The 23034-nt window shown below is 41.3% G+C and overlaps 1 protein-coding gene across 5 annotated transcripts in view; it reads right to left on the bottom strand.

Moving 5' to 3' along the window:
• Positions 1-19182, bottom strand: part of GABRB2 (gamma-aminobutyric acid type A receptor beta2 subunit) — a 145475-nt gene extending 126293 nt beyond the window's left edge. For 3 of the 5 annotated variants that reach the window (XM_021410739.1, XM_021410741.1, XM_021410740.1), the window contains exons 1-5: positions 17972-18439; positions 17641-17758; positions 16695-16927; positions 16483-16574; positions 15503-15570 (exon numbers count right to left, since the gene is read on the bottom strand). In XM_021410739.1, coding sequence (XP_021266414.1) covers positions 15503-15570; positions 16483-16574; positions 16695-16771 — 237 coding nt within the window. In that variant the 5' untranslated portion in view covers positions 16772-16927; positions 17641-17758; positions 17972-18439. Of the gene's footprint in view, positions 1-15502; positions 15571-16482; positions 16575-16694; positions 16928-17640; positions 17759-17971; positions 18440-19066 lie in introns of those variants that run through there. The other 2 variants (XM_021410737.1, XM_021410738.1) reach the window with 2 other exon arrangements.

Genomic DNA, 23034 nt, shown 5'->3' with positions numbered 1-23034 from the left:
CATTTTAGTCAAATTTCAATAATCCCCACAATGAAATTAAATGAATATTTCAAATTCAAAGCCTACTACGTGCTTCATAGAGTTGATTTAACTGACAATTTAAGAGCAGATTGATGTTTCTGCTAAGGGTACTTTAACATAAGTTGGAGGTTGTGAGTCAGAAGTGGTACATTTAAAATGGAACCATATATTTTCCTCTTAAAAGATCCATGAGACCTATATCAGCTAAAACTGTATTAAAATACAGAAATTCTGATTTACAAAAAGCAAACCCCCATCTGTAACCCAGCTTCACCTATCACTCTCGTTTAAGCTTTTGCTTATATCTTACATTAAAAAAAGCACCAAAAAATTCAAGACGACATTACATATCCATCTTGATTAAAGAAAAGAGACATACACTTTTTCCACTGGCACTCTCCCCAGCCTACAAAATATATATATATATGCACCACTTTTACATTCTCCCTTCACTGTTTTGAGTTTGGAAGATGCATTGAGATATGTCTAACTGAATATTCTCCTGAAACATGGGTAGATGATACAAAAAAAATCCCTTTAACATGCCTCTGTGTGAGCCACCACTTACAGACTAATTGCCTACAAGAGTAGCAAAGCAGTTCTTCTGTCCTCAGTAGCTAACGAGACCTTGTTTTATTAATGGAAACCAAATCTCCAATTCCACGGCCATAAACTTGCCTTACAGACTGCCTCTCCTTAAACTGATAATTAAAAAATACACACCCACCTACCAGAATAATAATCTCAGTGCACTCAGTGCTAGTCATACAGTATTTCATAAATAATTGCTTACACTGATGCTGGTTCATTGGCATACCTGCTAAAGGAATAACAAATGGTCCTAGGAAGTCCAGCCACAAATGCAAATCAGCATCAAAAAAACATTTCCTTCCCCCAGAAAAACCATATACAACATAAATATTAACCCAAAAACAAAGCCATCTTACAACTTCAGGTCTTGGTGAATTCAACTCTCAGGACATCAGCTCCCATTTCAGACTGCAGCATAGGCTTTCTATTGCTATGATTACTTCTACTCCATATCAAGCAGTCTAATTTAATCACACAGAAACACAGCTAAACTATTACTTTGATTATCCACACATAAAACAGACTTCAATTCTTCCAGGTTTGAGAATGCAGAACATTTCAAGCAAAACAATTTCTTATGATACATTACCATGTGACTAAATTCCACCGCAACCAAATCAAATGCAATACATGTAAATACTACCACACAGCTGCTGGAATTACTTTTCTATATTTGGTACAACTAACACCCAAATATCACAAACCTAAAACAGTCTGCTTTAATAAACTTGCACAGAATGTCACACTGCTATGCTACTGGACCTGACTTATTTCAATTTCTGCCTATTCCTCTGAAGTCATCCTCTTCCTAAGATTTTGCCTTCCTGCTTTTCCATCCAAACTTTCCTCCTTGTCACCATCCTTACAACTAGGCCTAACCAAGTGAAAAAAATAAAATTAAAGGAAATGTGATCTTACTGTATGTCCAGACAAAGAAGAGTGTCTGACATGGATTTTTTTTTTTTTTTGACTATCACTACTTAACTAACCTATAAAGCAGTTTTACCATTTTTTATTATCTCTAAGAGATGCATTTTGGGAGTATAAAGATTTTGAAGAAGAATCAAGATTTAAGGTAGAAGGTTGGAATCATACAAAAAATATTTTTTTTTCCATTTTTTGGCAGTTATATTGATACATTACAGCAGTATTTTCCTGATTTGCCCCCTAGATACACAGAATTAATTTTCAATTTGTAGAAAACAGTCTGATTTCAAGCTTGAGTAAGCGGTCTGTCATTCTTCATCTGAGCTATGGAAAAAATAAATGTATGAATGACAGTGCATTAATTTATAAAACTCTCATTTAATATTCAGCTCCCCGTTACCTATTACAATAAAGTGCAAATATTGTCCTATCCCTTTATTTCCAAATTCAGGCCATCCAAACAGTTCATTCCCATTTAAGTTCTCATTCAAAGTAAACAAATTAATAAACAAATGCAAATCTTTGCCCAGAATGCTGAGTGCAATGAAGTCATGCATTTCAGACATACAGCTCCTCCTGTGCATTTCTCACTCCCAGCTTTCCCCCACTTCTCCACATGCTGGTTTCCACGCACAGCTTGAAGGACAGTTTGTAATACTGACGTCCTTTTCTCACTGAATTCAGCTACGTGACTTGCAAAATGGTGCCTATTTTTGGTGGGGATTTTTTTGTGTGTGTTTTTTGTTTTGTTTTGTTTTTTTGCTTTTCCTGACAACCAGAACATACTAAAAAAACCCAAAGTTCTCCCTAGTTTCTGTGAAGAACTCCAGTCACATTTCACAAGCAGGCATCCAGACCTTTTCCAACTGTAAGACAACAGTTCTACAGTTGAACACAAAGAATAAATGTACTTTATTCACACTGGAAGCTCTAATGACAAATAAGTGCTATTGATATATCATCAGCTTTCAAAACAGATGCAAAAAATAGATCAGCCAGAAACAGGTCAGTCATTATGCAAGGTAAAGGCTCAGGTACAAAGCAAAACAAACACAATGGTCTGAATGCATGTCCTCACAGCTCTCCCCAGACTCAAAGGGATTTCTAAGAGGCAACCCCCATTTTGCATTCAAATACATACAGAGAACCCAGAAGAGATGCCCTGAGCATAACAAAACCTCTTCTGTGTCATGATGAACAAGAGGGAGAACTCGGCTGAGGAGGACCTCGAAGCGCCAGCTAGCCCTGCCCTCTCATGGTAGGATCAACCGTGCCTGTGACCTCTTGCAACGAAACCATAGTGGTTCTTTAACAATACAAATGATCAATTTCAGCATTTCAGTACTTGTATTCCTAAAAGCTTTGGCTAATATTTGACCGGAATCTTTCTGCTGTGGTTTCAACCTGTTACTTCTCATGTTGCATCCTGCAATTCTCAGTGCTCGTTTCAAAGCAGCAGAAGTGGACCCACGCTCCACAGCAGCCAAACAACGCACTGACATGTTTCCCTTGACAGCAGGTGCTCCTCAAGTGCAGAGCCCTCAAAAGATTTTGCCAAGTCAAATGGCAGTTTCACACCTTAGCTGTAGTCAGGCACAAGCATACAGGGATTCACCTTTAAAATGGGGAAGTCAGAGCAGAGTATAGATGTGAGAGGGAGAGGAGAGGGGAAGAAAGAGCTGTGGTATCTTCCTCAACAGAAACTGAGTTCAGTGGAAACATTAATCTCTCCAGCTAAATATTTTGGTGCCCAGTGCCTACAAAGATAAAAAGGCTGCATATGTTCTAGTCAATACTTTATTTCATTGTAATAACACAATATCCAGTTAGAAAATATATACGCTTCTTCCAGCATAAGGAATAAACTATTTAAAATTACAAAAGAAAATAAGTTTTACCAGTCACCAGTACATGTTCCATTTGAAACTGTTCTTCATAAGTGTATTTAATAAGAAAATGCATACTCACATCCTTTTATTAAAAAAAGATAGAATTCAAGTCACATGCAATGAAACACTACCTTAGAAAAGCAATTTTTCCATGTGAAACCAATTACAGCAAAACCCTTTTCTATACAAGAACAAGAATTTTGAATCAAATCTCTTATTCTAAATCTTTACTGAATGCTGCCTCTATGCCATTAGAAAACTGTTACCTAGTCAGCATGTTGCTGTAGCATAGATGCCAACCTCTAAAATGTCAAATAACATCTCAAATGTTCATGCATCATTCTATTTTCAAAAAAATAAAATAATAATGCAAGTATAAAGTTGATCAAAATTGAAATGTACACTTAAGTCTTTTCATCACCTTCTGTACTCCCTAGGATGATTTTGTGGCTTGGAGTAAAGAGGTGAATTTTTATTCATTTAATCAAAAATTAAACAAGATGCCAGAAAAATACAGACGTAAACTGATGTCTTCCACTTATCAACAGTGGAAGTTTGACCCTGGTAGGAACTGCATGAGCCTCCTTAACACTGCCTCACCAATGCTTTTAGTTAAGGCACCTTACAGACTCGAGCCTAACAGTGAAAAACTGCAATCTTCCTCTGATGGAACTCTTCAGCTTTTAAAAATCCTTAAATCAAATACATCTACAAAGCGTTATGATTTTCTGGCCAATACGAGCAGCTAAGTACTTCCATTCATTTCAAGAGCACACCTATCACACGGTAATAATTTGAGATTGGAACCCTGACCACATTCACACACAATGTCTCAGAAAATACAGAAGACATATTTCAATGCGTTTCCAGTTATTGAAGTATCCACAGATCTTCAGAGAAAACAGGGCAGAAATGCCTCAATGGAAAAACCAGCATCAGATTCACACACGTTAAGGCTTCCAAACAAGACTCATGTGGGACTTGAGCTCACACAAGCATTCTGCAAAGCCTATGCGTAGATCTGGGTACTTCTAACTCCAGTTTTGAATGCAGCCAGTTAACTAGATTTATGGATTTCTCTCTAAGTGGTCACTTGAATACAGTTCTCATTGATCTACCATTATGTAACATGTTTCTATGCATTACACTAACAAGAACAATTATAGTTAAGGGTCCCCTGGCATTTCCATTGGAAAGCTGTTTTCAGGGGCTTGCTTATCAACTATAATAATATCCTTTTGGCTTAAACTTATTATGAACCTGTGTTCAACTCAGTAAAAATTCCTACCTTTGAAAAGGCTCCTATCAAAATTGGAAAAAAAAGAAGGCAATTTTTCCATCTACTTACGTTAAGTATTTTATCCTGAACAACCTAAAGAGGCATATGCAATCAGATATGAATATTATATTTGTAATTGTATTAGGGATGAGTTTTCTAAATGCATCTCACATTGCAAAGCATCAATGAAAAAGAGCAACAGGACAGTAGAATGGATTGAGCATTCACATGAATTTTAAGAAGATTTCAGACTGAGTAAAAGGTCTCCCCGGTCATTTCTGGGCTTGCACAATTAGTGAAATAATGTTGCAATATGCAGCTTTTCATATGTAAATATGACGTGTATTTATTTAATCATATTTCCCTCCTCCCTTTACATTATCTGAAAGAATAAGTCATTACATAATAAGGAATGATAAGAGTTACATTCCTAAATTTAGAAACACAGCCTAATGCATCTTCAAACTAATTTCATTTTGCTTAAATTTTATGACTCCTTCAGTGCACATCTTGTCAAACACAGATTAACACTGTTACTCTGATGCCCCGAAGGGAGCCAACAGAGGTCAGCAGTCCTTGAAAGAAGAGAGGAATTCAACAATGCTCTACAACTCCCCTGGAGCTGTAGGGTCTATTAACTCAAAATACACATTATAAAGCAAATAGAAATATAGATTCACAGAATGGACCATAATGACTTCTGGACTATTGGGTAATAACTCTTATGCAAATGGCAACACATATTTACACTTTCAGATCATAACAAATTCAACTTATTTCACTACTTTTGTTAAATGGATGCAATAAAATGGATGCATACAATTCTAAAAAAAAAAGGAAGACCTATACAGAGAATAAACGCGAGCACCAATTTTACTTCACTAAGCAGAATGGATCTCTGTTCCAACTATTAAAAAATGATTTAGAATTCCACATACAATAAATTTACAATAAAAATTACAAACAGATTTTCAAAGTGACTGCACCTGTAGGAGTGAATAGTTTTTCAAACGTCTTCAGCACTTGTTCAGCTTAATTAATTATTACATGTCTTTAACGTGTAGCTCTCACTGAGAAAAAAAAGCCTTCAGCTGCTTGAAAGCAACAGGAACTTCTGGCCATTTCACTTGGGAGAATCTAGATGATAAACACTTCTAAAAAATCAAAACCATAGGACTTCAGTTCTCAGATATCCCACAGATCATGTAATATTTCAAATGATATACAAAAACCCACTCATTTTTCTCGTCTCAAATGGGTCTAGCATGACCTTTACCAAATTCTATGCTTTTCAGTCACATTTTTTTTCCCAAATATCATAACTAAAAACAAACACCCCACAACCACCACATCTAAGCAGACATGGGGATCTTTGCACTATGTCAGTCCCAAACAACTTTTCAAGAAAATTATCTGTAATGATTCATCTCTGGAAAAAATTGCAATAACAAGATGGTGCCAGCTTGGCTAATTTCCTAGTTTCATAGAATCACCAAGGTTGGAAAAGACCTACAAGATCATCCAGTCCAAAAGTTTCTGAAGATAGGTACTGTGCTTCTACTTAGGACCAAGTTTATTTAGTTGAGCAGGCACCTTGCTCATATTTATGTACTTTCAGACAGGCTTACAGTATTTCAACCTCATGAAATACAAGATAAAGCTGGTATGCTCAAGTCACGTCTAACACAATAGCCAGTCAAAGCTACTGTCATTCAAAAAACTTTTCCAGTGACAGAGGATAAGGCAAAGGATATGTGCTGGCAGCCTTTTGTGGGTTCATTCATCGCATGAACCTCTGCTCTTGTCCCTCTGCAGACTGAATACTGCTACCCACAGCCATCAGAAGCCAGTACACTCTCTAGAATAGAGAAGGGTTCACTGCACCCCGGCTACCATGCAGCAAAGAATTCCAAGCTCATGACAACCGAAAGGAAGGAAGCATTCAAGAACAGCAATCAGGACACTCAACTCTGAAGGAAAATTCTGGGGTTTTTTTAAATCCATTTTCACAGAGTTGCTTAGTTAATGGAAATGCCTATTCATTAAATTAGAAAAGAAAGAAGAAACAGTCCCCAGAGAGCAAGGACTGGAACAAGGACTTTGCACTTCAAGCAGCTGGTTTTCAATACGCATACATTAGGGGAATTTAATATACTACCCCGTCCAGTCCTGAACTTCTTACAGATTTTTTTTGTACTTCTTGTTCCACTGATTTTTTATATACATAAACCACCAAACTGGAATATCTTCTAGACCAGTCCTCACCTAAAGTACAAAATGCATCTCTCAGAAGGGATACTGTCCCCCCCCTTCCCTTCCCCCATTGCTAAATTCTTATTCTTCTAGGCCTAATAAATTAATTTCTTAGTATTTACAGAATAAAAATCAAGAGGATTTGACCTCGATGAAGACATGAAAAAGCTGCCCAGGACAGACAGAAACAGCAGCTCCCTTGTTCTGCAAGTCTGGGATCATGGGAAGACCACTGACTCAAAATGCTTTTTCTGGACTGTAGTAGCCTACATTAAATATGACTTAGGAATTCTACACTGTTGCACACATAGCAACCTGCAAATATTAAATGTATTCTCATATTTAGAACATAAGTTTTATTTCTGATTGGCAAATGCATACACAATCGCTTGCAAACCTCGTCCAAAAGGATGCATGCAGAAGATGTGATTGCAAGTCTGAGAGAATCTTCGTGCTGATTAGCTAATTTGAAAATGCTTAACTAGACAATTTACATGCAAAAACAAAACCTATGAAGTGAGTGCACATACTTCACAACCTGGCCATCAGACAAGGAAGACTAACCATATACATGCCCATTATACCACTCTTCCTACACAGCCTGCATTATGCCAGCCATTACAAATCCACTGTAGATAGCACTGCTGTCAAGAAATGTGAGTAGGGAGGGAATCCTCATGGAAGCATAGCAAAATAAATTGTCATAAAGCACAAATGCTGCTTCTGTCCCGTCTATCTTCCTGCAAACCCACAGTATGCCTATAAATTCAATGTAATTATGCATATTCATTTATTTTTAAATTACAGATTGCATCCATCAGTAGTAGCCTATTTTTCAGTGTTAATAACTCAAGACGTTAGACTATTCCTGAAGCTCTTAACTCCAAAGACAGATACTACTTCCATCTTTTTTTTTTCTTTTTTTTTTTTTTTTTTTTTTTTTTGAGAGAGAGAGAGGTATTTAAAAACGAACCAACCAACCTCATGGAAGAATACCCTCCTTTGAAATGCAGGGGCCAAAATCTGCTTCCTGAATTCATACAAGCACTTGCAGAGACCTATGGTGCTAACCGCTAAGAGCCTATGAGGGATTTGGCTTACTTTTAGGGAAAAAAAAAATAAAGGAGTTATTACTATATAAGACTGTACTTTAACATGGTTGAGTACTAAAGGCTGTAATATAAATCTTGGAGAGGGCTGCACGGAGTATAAGGAGAAAAAAGGAAGGGAGGAATAATAAGGATTTAGTCATGGTGTACTGACAGACTTTTAGAGTCACTAAGAAGCATGAACACTGCTATGGGAATAGCTTAAACTTGTAACAAATTTATAGAGCACAAAATAAAATCTTTCATTCTACTACACAGCTCGTCTATAAAGATTTTATGTGATTTTCAATAGAGTAGTTATGAAAAAGCAGCCCTGTACTAGGAGCTTACAAAGTACACTGCATGTTCATTCCCACACGTTAGCACAAAGATACTGACCATAAAATGTATTACAGACAAATCTATCTTATTATATGGCAGATGTCAAATTACTTAGATATTTATAGGTCAAGGCTTACTAAAAACAAGGCAGCAATAATTATTATTTCAATTGTACAAATCATCTCCAAAGCAATCTCATTAGATTTCTGACAACCGTACCCCGGCCTGCAGGAAACATCAAGAGCAATCACTTTGAGAAATCACCAGCACCAATGAACCAAGAAGATATCCTACCGATTAAAGTTTTGCAAGACTAGCACACAAAGTGCAATCCAATTAACAAGCTATTTATATTGACCATAAAAAGAAAGAGAAGAATTATGTCATGCTTCTTGGAGAAGGAAAAAAAGTAGAAAATAAAAATTGAGATTCCTCACTACACAGATTTATTAAAAGATCTGTCCTGGTTTCCTTATGTCCTGTAGCTGCTTATTCATAGGTCAAACTGCTCTGCACATAATGAGCGCCAATGGCACAGCAAAGAGCAATGGTTGATCTCTGTACAGAGCAAGCTACCGGCACTAGAACAGCTGATCAACACTGCTATTCAAAATAAATTTGTAAAACCCACCAACCTCTTGCTGGTACCTACAGGGTAACTGGGCACCCACTGTCTTCAAATGGGAGAATAAAAGGATATCTCTTCAGTAAAAGAAAAATGGAGTTCTTATTACTGCAAAAGGATGGTGCCTACAGGACCAACAGCTGTAAGCAAATAGTTTTCTTTTCACCTCTGTGGAATTAAAATTCATGCCTGGGCCTACTGAGACTCCATAGTGTAACTCACCTTACAAAATAAGTAAATAAGTAAATGAAACCAGGAACGTTTAATGCTGTAATAGTCTGAGGCACTCCCCAGGAGCTCCTTTTTCAAAACAAATCAGACGAGGCCACAAAACTAAACAGATGATGACTAGAAAGATGACTACGAACAGAATATCTATGTAATCACTTTTTCTCCCTTCTCATGTAAAAACGTTTTGAGTCTGAATCTACAGCTACCACGAGCTCTGACAGTGCTGAAGAGAAGTTTTCACCTGGGAAACATTCAAAGAAAAAAATAAAGCAAATATCCAAGAGTTCCCCGTTTCCAGGCATTTGAAGACCTCAGAGATGTTCCACATGAACTACAGCTACACAGGGGTTAGTACCATCATAAGAGAAATTCCCCAAGCATAAGATAAAAAAAAAAAAGTCAACATTTACAGCTACATTCTACATTTGTAAGTAGAAGCCAGGACATATGTAGTAAATACTCTGAAATTAAAATGCCTTTCCCTCCTTTAATTTCTTATAAAACATATATTTCCAGATATTGCCTGATGTTAGTATTTGTGATACTAGCACATAACATAAATCATGTATGCAAAAATATATAATATATAATCATGCCTGAACTACCTTGTAAGTTAGGTCCCAACTTGCTACACTCAAGTACATGCCCTAAATCAGTAATTTCAAACTGTGGCTGTGTGTATTCTATCAAAACCAGCATGAAAACTTCAATCCACATGCAATGTACCATAGGAAAATTTGCTTAGGTCCCCAAGGATAAACATTTCACGTGAACTTGGGAGCTCTTATTTATTTTTCCTTATCCTAAAGCTAAGAAAGAAAAATGCATGAATGAGCGGTATAGGACAAGAGGTGCTAAATGGAAATCCACGTTAAGGTACCACAGTTGGAAGACAAAGGTAGCGTGAAGCCATTCTGGACAATAATTAAAGCAGCAGGCTAAATGAGCCTTTCAGCCAAAAATAATAATAATATAAAAGAGATAGGTGTCCTGGGAGGCACTTCAGGATAAGCCAGTTGTGTACAATAACTTGGCAAGAGCCAAACTCAAGCTATCTGCCAAGAAACACTATTTTATGTGAAGAAGCATAAACACATGACAGAGGAGATATAACAAAACCATCTCCAGCAGCAGGAAGTGTTTAGGATTAGTGAAGCAACACCCTTCCAGTATTTCTAGTATTTCTTTTTCAACGCATCTCCAGTCCTGTTCTCTCCCTGATCTTCGTATGGATCACGTACAGCAATGTGTGCAACCATAATGGATCAATGAGAGGATACTGCTGACAGGAAACATTTTTCCTCACTTCTTCCCATACCAGTGTACGTGAGCCACTTTGTTTTGATATTCCTCTTTCTCTACATTTTCCTTTTCCTGACTTTATCCATGTTCCACCCCAAGTTTTCTGGTTTGGAACAGCTCCACACTACTTCCTTACCACTTAACCCTTGCTTCTTTTTGTATCACAAGTCATTTCTTCCTTTTTCCACACCTAAGCTAAATGCTGCTACTTGAGAGGCAGCAGCACAGATCCCGTTGCTTTCACGATACATAAACCTGTCTTTTGAGCTTTGTTAATGAAAATACCTCAAGGAGCCATGGAAGACTTCAAGAAAGCCAGGAGCGGGTCTCTGTTATCAAAAGCAACTGAAAGCCAGATGTCTATCAGCAAAATACTGCTGCACTAATGCTTCTCTGGACTGACATTATTCAGATCTACAAGTATTGTACTATTTTTCCACAACTCCAATAAATTCTTGTAGTGATCAGAAAGATCAAGATGATAGAAAAGGTGTTACAAAGAGGTGGAAGGACCAGCACAATAGCAAGGTGCTACAAAGGAAGGGAAGTAGATCACTCACCCATATCAGAAGATGCTGGGTTTGCAGGGAAAAGCTTCCACCAAGGAGGGATCTCCAGAAACAGATCCTTCCTCAGTGGCAGTCAGCCCTTAAATGAGGCCTCAGAGGGGTGGAGCCTGGCTCCACCTGTGCTTTCGGGGCTGACTGGGTCTTTCCTCCAGGTGCTCAATCAGGGGTTCAGGCCATGACTCAACAGTTCCCATACAATTCTGAATACAGAATTCAAAATATGACATAAGAAGATGCATACACATATTTTTAAGAGCACTGAAGTTACTAGGTCCCTTTGTGTGAAGCTTGGCATACACAAATAAGTAAATCTCACCCTGATAGATGGTAACAGCTCCTTTGTTTCTGCAGCTCCCACTCAACAGAAGGATTACACATTCAATTCAAGTGGATCCCTCTAAGACAAACCAGTCTACTGTATCCGTTTAACTCCATGAACACATAGTAAAACTATGTGCCAAAATCTGAACAATAAGGAAGTAAATATTTAAATAAAAGCTGTTCAGACTCTTCTCCACAGAACCCCAATATGAATAGTTTAGTTATATTTAATTAAACATGCGAACCATTACCTAAAATCATATATATTTACATATATATTAATATAACTGTGGAACATCTCTCCTTCCTTTCAAGGCATCCTGTACTAGAATCCCAAAATAGCCACAGGCCAAGGGGAAAACAAAACAAATTGACCTATTTAATAGGAAATAAGCCAAGACATTGGAAACCACCACATAAGACATGAATATTTCTATGGGTAATGTTGGTTATCTGAATGGATCAAACGCACCAACATTCTGCGCAATACTCAGGCGCTTCTGAATAAAATCATTTCTGTACTACTTAATGAACTTATAGCAATTTTTTTCTTGGTTGCTCTGTTGTCAAGGGGTCTGCTCAATAATTAACCATGGGGATGCAGATGTGGAAATGTAGCATCTCAGTCAGCACTGATTATTTAAGAAAAAAAAAAAAAAAGAGAGAGAGAGAGAGGGAGAAAGATAGAATCTTTTTTTTACAATGAGTTTTTATTGAGGAACAGGAAGCCAAGAAGAAAAATCAAGTATAATAACAAACACCTAGAAAATCTCCCAGGAATATTGCATATTGTGTTAGACTCACTGCAACACAGCTGATCTTATGTAAAATCAAATTCATTAACACAGGAAAACCCTTTCAGTTTAAGTAGCTTTCACATTTCTCCGTGTTTGCTTTCCATAAATAAGGTACGCTTTAAGAAAATCTGCAGTACAACTAGCATAAACCAAACATTCAACTACAAGGCCTGGTTCAAAGAGGTGAGTGGAATTGGCCATAGTCATTACTGCACTGCATAAAATCATTACTCAATATGTATTATTTCCTCTCAAAATACAAGGATTGAGTACAAACAGTCATGATACATATTAACCACTGAATACGCCTGAAGCTCTTGTTTTTCTCATGTTAATTCAGCACATTCCCTTGGGCTGGAAAGAACTGTATTCAGAAGTACCAGCACTTAACTGTTTTTGAGAGGACATATGGTAGTTGAGGTTTACGTCTACAAAAGGTTAAACAAGAAAACAGGTTACACATTCAAGTCTGTTGCATACAAAATGTTTTTGCAAGGCAACTGTAAAGCTATGAGCTGGTTATGAAAAGTATTCATCAGACCTATAAGAATTCAAAGTCAACAACCATCCCAAACACACATTTCATTTCTCTAAGTAGTTGTAAATTCTCCTGTCTAATAAAGTAGAAACTTTATGATTAACTTTGTTTTACTGAAGATAAGGCTTCTGCCTGCCAAAGGGCATGGAAATAGTAAGGGGCATGGAATGTGTCAAGAATGGAAGGTCAATCATTTCACCAGGACTACAGAATAAGCAAGAGCAAGCCCGTGGCTCAAAAAACAGGTCCATAAATCCAGAAGATTCTTTCTGTCTTTCTCTCATCCTTTCAGATTTTATACCTAAAAAATACAGCTGGTATTCAGTGGTATTCCTTCTGGTGCCTTCCAAAATCAAAAGCCAAAATTCTAGTGACTTGGCAATGAACAAGTTAAGGCCTTGTATGCCAAGTGTTTTGTTCTGTGCTGAAGTGCCCCTCTTCTGATTTACTTTAGGCTTATCAAGATATATTAATATTCGTTACGGTGTACACTTCATTGTGAAATGAACTGTTACATGTTACATTCAAGCAGATTAAGAAAATAATCTTGGCTTGGAATCTCTTCTGAAGTTGTAAAATGAAAAAAAAGAAAAATCTGGAAAATGAATGTCCTGTTCTAAGAAATAGGTATTATCTTAGAGTAATTTAAGCCCAGAGCTTAAATACTTCAGACATACTTGTGTGACAAAATTAACTGTGTACAACCTCCCCCAGCAGTTTTACAGGTAGTCTGAAAAAACGTCTCACAAAGGTCAAGCATTTCATTACAGAGACATAATAAACCGACTTCAGAATACTAAAAATAATACGCAGCTTTATAGCTAGTCTGAGTGCCAAATCACATTACTCTGATATGGTATCTCCTTTAACCAGAGACCACATTTCTGGAAGTCACTGAAACATTCTTCCTTTTCCTAGGCAAGGAGGAAAAAACAATTGCACTACCTTCCACCTTGGAAGAGATGAGATACGTAATACCAACCTGCAGACAACAGCTCAACCAAGAAAACCCTCATCATTCCCACACTGCTCCTGGCTGCCTAGAGAACAACACTGTATGTCTCCTACATAGACTAGCTTTAATGACAAGTGTTTTAAAATACAATGCATTTTTCTTGTTTTGCTCTTAAAACTCCTGACAGGAGAACACTCCATTGCAATAGGCCCTAAACTACAAGTTGAGCGCAAGCAAAGTTGAGAAACCCTCACTTCACAGGTGGTGCTGGTCAAGGAGAGATTATTCAGCATTTCCCTATGAACTTGAAAAAGCAGCACCAAGCTCTCTGCCACCAGCCGCTCACACAGCGCAGCTCCCAGGACAACCACCAGTAACCTCACGCCCAAGTTAGGCCCAGGGCTGCATGCTGATATGAAAAGTCTCCTGTTCATCAACGAGCGCCTCCAGTTTGACAGCAGATGTTGACCAATTCATTCAGTGCAACGCTTCTGAGAAACCAAGCACACCACTGGGACAGCACACTAAGTATTTCGGTAGCAGGACAAACACACCAACACAATGGATAACTTCCAAAATATTATTTCCAAATCACAGCTACAGAACTCAGAAGGATGTTTCTTTGCAACTCTTTTTCAAGAGCAATGGAAAGTTTGTTTCAAACAGACTACCACAACTAGTTGAAAATATTTCACAACAATACATTCATTTTGTGTCAGGTGCTGCTATCTGCTTCAGTGTCTCCATCTTGTCATTCTCACAAGAGTACAGAGCCAACTGCATCCTAAACAGAGTTTCACGCTGACATAAAAACTTCAAAATTTGACCTCAACCGTTTCCAAATAATGAAAGCAAGTGATGGAAAAGTTTTGCCTAAACTACCCACAGCCACTTTTGCAACACGTATCTGAGTCTTCTCTCGTTTCCTCCACACTCGTTTCGTCTCCCAGGTAACGCATTTCACACAAACTACCAAGTTATTATCCTACAGACAGACAACTTCAGCATCCGAGCACAGTCAGTTCCAACTACTTAGATAAGAGACAAACGTCTCGAGAAAACAAATAGGTCAACTTTCACTCAGTCATGACCATGAACACAGTGCCAAGGTACAAAAAATAAAAAAAAAAAACGGCAGGCTTTGGTTACACACAGAAGATAAACCTGCTTGGTTTTTTTTCCCCTCATGTCTTTTTCCTATTTTTTTTTCTTTTTAATTAATTAGAAGTGACCTACTAAGACAAAAACAAACAGCAAACTATTTTTTAATGTTTAAAAGAAAGCAGGGAGGTGAAAGGGAAACAAAGAAAGGCATAAAACAGGTTAGTGATTAAAACCTCACCCTTATTTCCGCGGACGCGAGTAGGGGAGCCCCGAGTAGGGGAGTCCCTGCGCTGGGGGCTGCGCGGGAGCGGCCCCTCCGCGGCGGCCAGGCCGTGGCGGGGTGCAGTGCGGCGGTGCGGCCGGCAGGGGGAGCCGTTGCTCGCGGGAAGCGCCGGGGAGCTGCCGCAACCAGCGGCGGCGCGGCCGGTGCTGCCGGGCCGGGGATCCCGCCTTCCCGGGCCCCTCCACGTGAAGAGAGGGACGGGATGGGAAGCGATGGGACGGGACGCGGCGCCCCTCCGGACGCCCCCCAGCTCCGCCCCGGGGAAGCAGGCCGCGCCGGGTCCCCGGCCGTCTATGAGCGCCGCTCCGCTTCGGTAGAGGTGGGGGGAGCGACAGCCTCCCCCCTCCCCCAGCATAAAGCACCCAGCCCCAAACTCTAAATACTCACCATATTGACTTCTGAGACCATGTCTATACTGGCAATGTCTATGTTCATGCCAACAGCCACTGGGGGACCTGCAAACCAACAAGATGGTCCGCAATGTGATCGCTAAGAACTTAACTCATTCTTACCAGAGTTACAGGGACAAAGACATAGCAAAAAAAAAAAAAAAAAAGAAACGATTAATAAACAATAAAAATAAAAAGGCAGGAGGGTGACAAACAGCGTCCCACAGCCCGTCCCCCCCCCGCCCCCCCCCCCCGGAGCAAGCAAGCTGCCATCGATCCGCGAGGAACGCGTTAGCGCCGGATTCACCCTTTACGCCCCGCCAGCTGGAGCGCTGCTTTATATAACGCGCACACGTGTCGGCTACCGCGCTCCGGCTGCTCCCCGGGGAGCCCGCGGCACACAGCCCGGAGCGGCAGGGGGCTGCGGGAACCCCCCCGGCCCGGCCCCTTGTCCCCCACCCGGCCCAGCCCCGCGGGTACCGGGCTGTGGACCCCGGCGAGCACGTCCGGCCCCGATCGATAAATACGCGAAGTTGTTGGGAGTGGGAGCACGCAGGGGGTCAAGTGACATTTTTGTATCGGTTAACAGAGCATCTCGTACTCAAAAATAGTAACTGTGATCACAGGCGCATTAGGCTCGGAGGAGCGAACGTTGGGTAAACTTCAGAGATTTGCATCTCGATAAAGCCAGTTATACGAGGGGTTAATTACAGGTTAATAAATTATCAGCACACACAATGAGGGACCGATTCCAGATATGCAAGAGATTTAAACGATCGCATTAAGAGCGCCCGGTGCTAAAAAATAAAAATAAAAAAAAAATAGAGTAACAATTGGCTTAACTTTGGATCAGCTTGAGAAAATGGCAACACGCACACCCCAGAGCAACAGCACCCAGCACACGTCTAAAAACCACGCACGGAGAAGGTACAACAGCCCGGATATGTAACATCTCTGATTGAAAAGCTGTCGAATTACCTCCGAAATCTGGCCTCAAGCGAATGTCATAGCCCTTCAGCAGTCTATCCACGGTCTCTTTTACCAGTGACATATTACTAGGGTCATTGACACTAAAGAAAAAAAAACCAATAACAATACATTATTTCTTATTTTTCGGACCCAAGCTGTACATTCCCCTTAGCAGTAACATGCAGAGCAATTCAAAGTAAAGCAATGCCTTCATCACTTACCTCTGTGCACACACCACCGCTATTATCAAAGGGAATGACCAAATCCCAAAGTAACCCTTTTTCCGAACTCTCAGCATCCCTTTAGCTTTTGATATGATTTAGGGTTTCAGTGAAGAGAAGAAGAGATCCAACTTATTCTGGCCAGTGCAGTAATTCTAATGTGAAGCGCATGCGCACGGCGTACCACAACATCAAAAGGAGCAGTGGTTGCTGCTGGAGATGGAGCAAATTTCCTTGCAAAAAAAAAAAAAAAAAAATTAAAGGGGAAGAAGGAAATGCATTATTAAAAAAAAAAAGTCCTCCACAGGAGGATCGAGTATATTTTTGTGTCCTTTTTGTTCGTGTAGAATATAAATCACAGCAAGCCGAGAAGTTTAAGGAGTTGTGCAGGGCACGGCGGCTTTGTAACCCAGTTTAAATGCGGGGGGGGAGCTGAACGGATTCGGATTTGACACGGAGGGGGGAGAGGTTGGCAGGAACGTGTGTGGCGCCGGGGGCAGGTGGGCAGCTGAACTTTTTGGTCCCTGGGAGGAACCGCCCGAGGCGATGCGAGGTGCTGACAAAGGAGCCGGAGCTTGCAACGAGGGCGGGCGGTGGGGGAGGAGGGGAGATGGGCGCTTACAGAATTTCTGACGGGGAAAAAAAAAGAAAAGAAGAAAATGACGAGGAATAGTTTATTGAAAGAGGGGATTAGGCTGCTGCCTGCCTTCCAGCGCTGCCACGCTGCTCCCGGGGCAGAGGGCTGGGGAGGGAGGAGGTGGCCGGCTGCCGCCGCTGGCTCCCACGGGTCATTTACCGCCCCCCCAGCGCGTCCTCCGCGCCCAGCCCGGGGAGGGGAGCTCCGCAGGTAGAGCTCGAGCTGCCGCGGGGCTGGGAAGGGGAAAACCGCCACGCCGAGGGTAACGGTGCTCGGAGTGACCACAGCGACCCGGCGCAGCCCCCTTACCTCCTCGGGGAAAGCACGCGAGCTCCTCAAACGCAGCGTATGATCCGATTAATGCCTCAGAAGGAACCAGAGACGAGTAGAGAGCTGATTAAGGGATGCTTTGAGTGACATTTAAATCCTGAGCAGGAGGAAGAAAAAAAAAAGAGAGAGAGAAATAGAAAGGAGAGAGAGAGAGAAGTGGGGAGAAAAAGCCTACCTTCCCCCCCAGACCAGCCAAACAAAAAAATATCAGCTGGCTTAAATGATGCCTCGCCAATCTGCCCTGCGCTCGTCGCTCCTCTTACACCTCCTCCTCCTCCCGCACATCCCCGCTCGGCGCCGCGCTGCTTACCGCGCGGATCTGGGCGTGCTCGCGGTGCCGGCCCGGGCTGCGCGGGGCTGGGAACACTCGGGGCGCCAATTAACAAAAGAAATATTTAACTAACTGCGGGAGGCTGGAGTGGGAAGAAAACGAAGGGGGTTGGGGTGGGGGGGAGGGACGCGGTGAGGTGAGGGTGTTGCACAGAGCGAGGCGGGCGGCGTAACCCGCTTGCTCCTCGGCACGGCTCGGCTCGGCTCGGCTCGGTCCCGCACGCACGCACGCTCCGGAGCTCCCGCACTCGGCCCCACGGCCACGCGTGAGCTCAGCGGGAGGCGCTGCCACGTGGCGCGGGAGCAGCCGGGAAGGGTGCAGGGCCGGGGGGCTGCACGGAGAGGAAGATGAGGAGGAGGAAGATGAGGAGGAGGAGGCGGTGGCGGCCCTGAAAGGGAAGGGGTGGGCTGGATGCGGAGGCGGTGGGACGAAGTCTCACCTGGGGGAGCGGCGGGGCCGCTACAAAAAAAAAAAAAAAAAAAAAAAAAAAAAAAAAACCAGCAGCAGCGTGAAGCAGGCGGCAGCCCCGAAAAGCGGGCAGCCATTTCACGCGGCCCGGCAGCTCCCGCGGCCGGCTCGGAGCAGCCCCGCAGCAGCACCTGCCGCGGGATGCGGGGCCGGGCAGCCCCGAGCACAGCACGGCCCGGCCCGCCCCGCACACCGAGCGCACGGACACCGGCTCCAGGAGCACGGACTAATCGCACCCCTTCTGCCCCCCCCCCCGTTGTCGCTTCCTTAAAACATCACGTCGTGCCCTGGAGAGCAAGGAAGTACCCAGGCTTCCTTGGGGGGTGGGCTGGTGCTGGGGGCTATCCACCTTCACTTTCTTCTCTCATTCGTGAACAATTAAAATTACACTGGGAGAAAATACGCTTTTCCGGATAAAACGGACAAGATTTTTTTTTTTTTTTTAGGTGCTAAACATAACAATTCTCATTCGCGTATTTCCATAAAGCCCAGCCCCAGCCAACCCCAGCACGAGAGCAGCACGAGCCCCGGCCCCCCCCGCCCCCAACCCCCCCCCAGCTCCGGCTGCGGAGCCGCCCGGGCACCAGCGCAGCTCCCCCTCCTCACCCTGCTGCTCCGCTTCGCTCTCAAACCTCTTGAAATACGGCCCTGAAAGGAAGATGGTGGACACTCCGTGCAGTGAATCATGCTACCTTAGGTGCATAATATGCACTTTTTTTTTTTTCCTCCTGCAATCATATGACAGAGCAGGAGGGAAAACACTTCGATCCGGCACTGTGAAACTCACCTGCAAGTGCTAACTTGGGACCACTTCCAGCACTCCCTATTTCTGCGCTCTGACTCTGCTATTAGCTGGCATTACACCCCAGGAACGTTCCGCACACCGTGTCTGAATGTGAAACAGATAAGAACCTGAGGCCGAAGGCTGCTGATATTCAGTGCTAGACTGAGAGGAATTTTGTATTTAGATATTAGCATGATATTAGCATAGTATTAGGGCTGGAAGAGTACTCTGTTTCCATTGGGCTGCTCGATTAGTCCACCCAGAGAATTCAAGCCGTGTCAATACATGCAGCAGTTGTTCCCTGCTCTGGTGCACATGCTAGCAATGAGAGCACATTGGTTCTGTGCCTAGGACACACTGTGCAGTAAAACCCACTTCAATCCGGCTCTTCCAGTAAAAATGAATGAAACATCTCTCAGAAAAATTCAGTACACACAGATATAGTGGGGCATTCCATGTAGAAGGTTGATGTATACCCCCACACTTCCAAAAGAAAAATAAATGTATCAAGCCTCTACTGAGCCACGCTTGGACAATCTGTGTAACTTATGACTTTTGTTAGATGTGAACGCTCCACCATCTGAATGGGTCTACATCAGTTATACATCCTTACCCACACTCCTGTCTTTGCGTGCCCTATGTGATAGGGATATCATTATATATTGACACTGAGTATGAAGTCATACAATACTTTCCCTTTTGCAAATGGCTTTATGCTTTGCTGTACTCTTTTGATAGTACCGCTTTTTGTCTGAACACAAGTTCTGGTCCATCTCTGTCATTCAAAACTTCTCAGTGCCTTAAAAATCTCCCACTTATCAAAGAAATCGTTCCCCTTCCTCACTTGTGTCTGTGTATTTGTTTGAAAAGGAAATGAAATAACCGGTATGAACAGCAGCATTGGCAAGATGTAGAACCATTCATGGAACACACTTGAGGATTATTACTGAAGATTTTGGATGTCTCATGATGGGCAAACAACCTGGTTCCTAGTTGGATATGATAGTTACTTATAGCTTTAAAAATACCTCTGATTATAAATTACTATAATCTTTCATAGAAACCAGAAAAGATGGTCTCATTTTACCTGCCAATTGCAAATCATTTTTATTCTTAGCTTTCACATTTGAAGAGTACCAAAGAATACACAAACAAAACTGAAATAAACTGAAGTAATGTCCCACTATCCTTGTTGGGCTGTGTGTGACACTGCAAGAAATGGGCTATAAATAACCTCATACTTCACTTGTCTTGTCAGCCCTTGACTAAGGCAGTATATTCCTGTCATTACAAGCAACGTCCCAGGCCATGTATGGAGAACTGCTCTAAAGCAATCAAAAAATAGTTTGCAGTAAATGTATAGATTAAGTAAAATGTGTTTTCATATGGGATAAGACAGGTTCTCATGTGTTACTGCCACTAGAGTCACTAGACACAGAAGAGATACTGATGTATACCATCCCAAGAACTCCACCTCCACCACAAGGGCTGGGAATAATGAGGGCAAAACCCCATGACAAAGAAATCCTTTCACTGCACATCAATGGCATGCTCTGCATACTGTTCTTTGAAAGTGGTATTTCCTGAGCTCTTGAACATTTTATGAGATGCAGTAATACTAGAAACACTCTGCTAAGAGTTGTTTCCATGCATCAGATCATTTTTATAATTTTCAGAAGAATGTTTGTAATAATTTATTTTGATATGTTTTCTGTTTCCAACTTCTGTAAAGTTGTGATCAAAGTTCCAAAGTACTCCATCTTGGGTTCACATGTCAGTTCAGGTTTTCAGATGTAATATGCCACAGTCCATGCCCCACACCCTTGTGTTAGCAAGCAGCCTACCAGTGTACACATCACCATCACTATACATGCACAGACAAAATGACTTACGCGGATGTACACTGATTCTGTTCTTTATAGGCAATAGAATTTGGTTTTGCATGGTAAGAACTTTCTAGGATTTTCAGATTTGTGTAGGAATCACATATACTTAGACATTTCCAAAGCAGTAAAGCAAACAACAAAGGCAATAGTGCATGATCGATCTGCTGATTTTACTGCCTTTGGCCCTCAAAAGCAGATGAAATCATCAGCACTGTACAGTAACTGAGTGTGATAAGTTGCTTAGGAAACAAGTATCACTTGATGCAGTGTAAATGTCACTTAATTGTAGCAGAAGAGCAAACGGGAGGGGCAAGTATTTGGTTCACGTTGGTTGGCTTACATATCTTTGTGTAGGAGTTTATTTGCTGAGGCTCAGATATGCTCATTCTGCAACTCACTGTATGGTGTCCCACCAGAGGAGAGACACTGTGGATAAGAACTTACCCCATTCACGTCCCTGAATCAAAGACCTGCTCTATCTTTTAGCAAAGATATATGAATCCCAGGACACACACACACAAAAAAGTGCTAAATCTTAGATGTATATTGAAGTAAGTGTTTTAATATGAAATCAAATCACAGATTAAAACTTGGAGTTAAAACATTGTATGAGAGAAGTGTTTTGATTGGAGGCAATTGTCTGCAACTCAGTGGGGACTGGAGTGAAATAGAAAATGTCTGGCACTTGGAATTATGATGGAATGAAATCCTGTTATCACATCATGAAAGCACCACCAAAAGCTCAATTTCCTTCAAAGTGGTAAAATGCATTAGTTTAACAGATACACAGGCAACAATTTTTTAATTGCTCCATTTAAACTACACTGGCACTTCGCTAGCTCCCAAATATCTACAGTATACGCATACTTTGACAAGAAGGCAGGGCAGGGCACAAGGAGCGACCACATAAAGGACAGTAAAACATTTGAAAGGCAGCACAAAATGTATACCAAGATTATGTCACTGTGTCTAAATCTCCTCCATGCTGTTTGTGTAAGATTCGGCCCTGAAAGCAGATTGCAGAAACCTGTTATTAAATTAATGGAGTGGCATTTGTCTGCATCAATTGATTGCAGGATTTGGTCTTCATTTCTAAGCTCTGTTGGACAGAGTTGACTTTCTCTTTTTTTTTTGCTGTTGGGTAATACATTGCAGAATACTGTTAAAAATGGCATCTGAGGGTTCTAGAACTTCTAGGTTGGAAGCTTTTGATGAAAAATGAAAATACTTCTCTTTTAAAAGTGATTTAAGCTTCTAAAATCATCTTGGGTCTGTTAAAAATATTTTCAAGTTTTAAGACTAAATAGGGATCTACATAGTTTTAGCTAGATTTCTCTTAGCTGGGAGGAACTCACTAGCTCACAAAATTCCTCCCCATTATGGCCACCGCCTGAACCAGTTAAGGGAGGTGACACTGGAAAAAAAAAGCAGGAACTGAGACAGGAAAAGTAGGTGAAGGGAAAGAGAAGGAAGAATAGTGGAGGCAAGGCTCCAACACAAAGAAACATGAAGAAAGGAGAGCCATTTATTGAACAGGGACTCCAGGAAAGGAAAAAAAAAACAAACTTACATCTCATTTAAACTAACATATAAAACATGAAACAGTCCTTCTAGCTCAGGAATCAAACAGTTCTGGCATGAATTCTTTATTCTCTGGACAAAAGAAGATTACTGAAAAATGATCACTGAGACTCCTGAGCTCTGTGATACCAACTATCAAACATGTTTTGATCCAGATTAAATATTTTGAGAATTAACAATGTATGTATTTTTCTCGTAAATAAGGAACCTTCACAGGATGCTTTTCATCTAATTTGACATTTGTAGTTGTAAGAGATTTCACATGAAAAAGTGTCTTAATGAAAGTAAACAAAGCCCAAAGAAACTGTGACTAGCATTTGACA

This window comes from Numida meleagris, chromosome 12, assembly GCF_002078875.1.
Source record: "Numida meleagris isolate 19003 breed g44 Domestic line chromosome 12, NumMel1.0, whole genome shotgun sequence".
Lineage (NCBI taxonomy): Eukaryota > Metazoa > Chordata > Aves > Galliformes > Numididae > Numida > Numida meleagris.
Note: the sequence above shows the minus strand (reverse complement) of the source record. Positions and strands in the feature narration are given on the sequence as shown.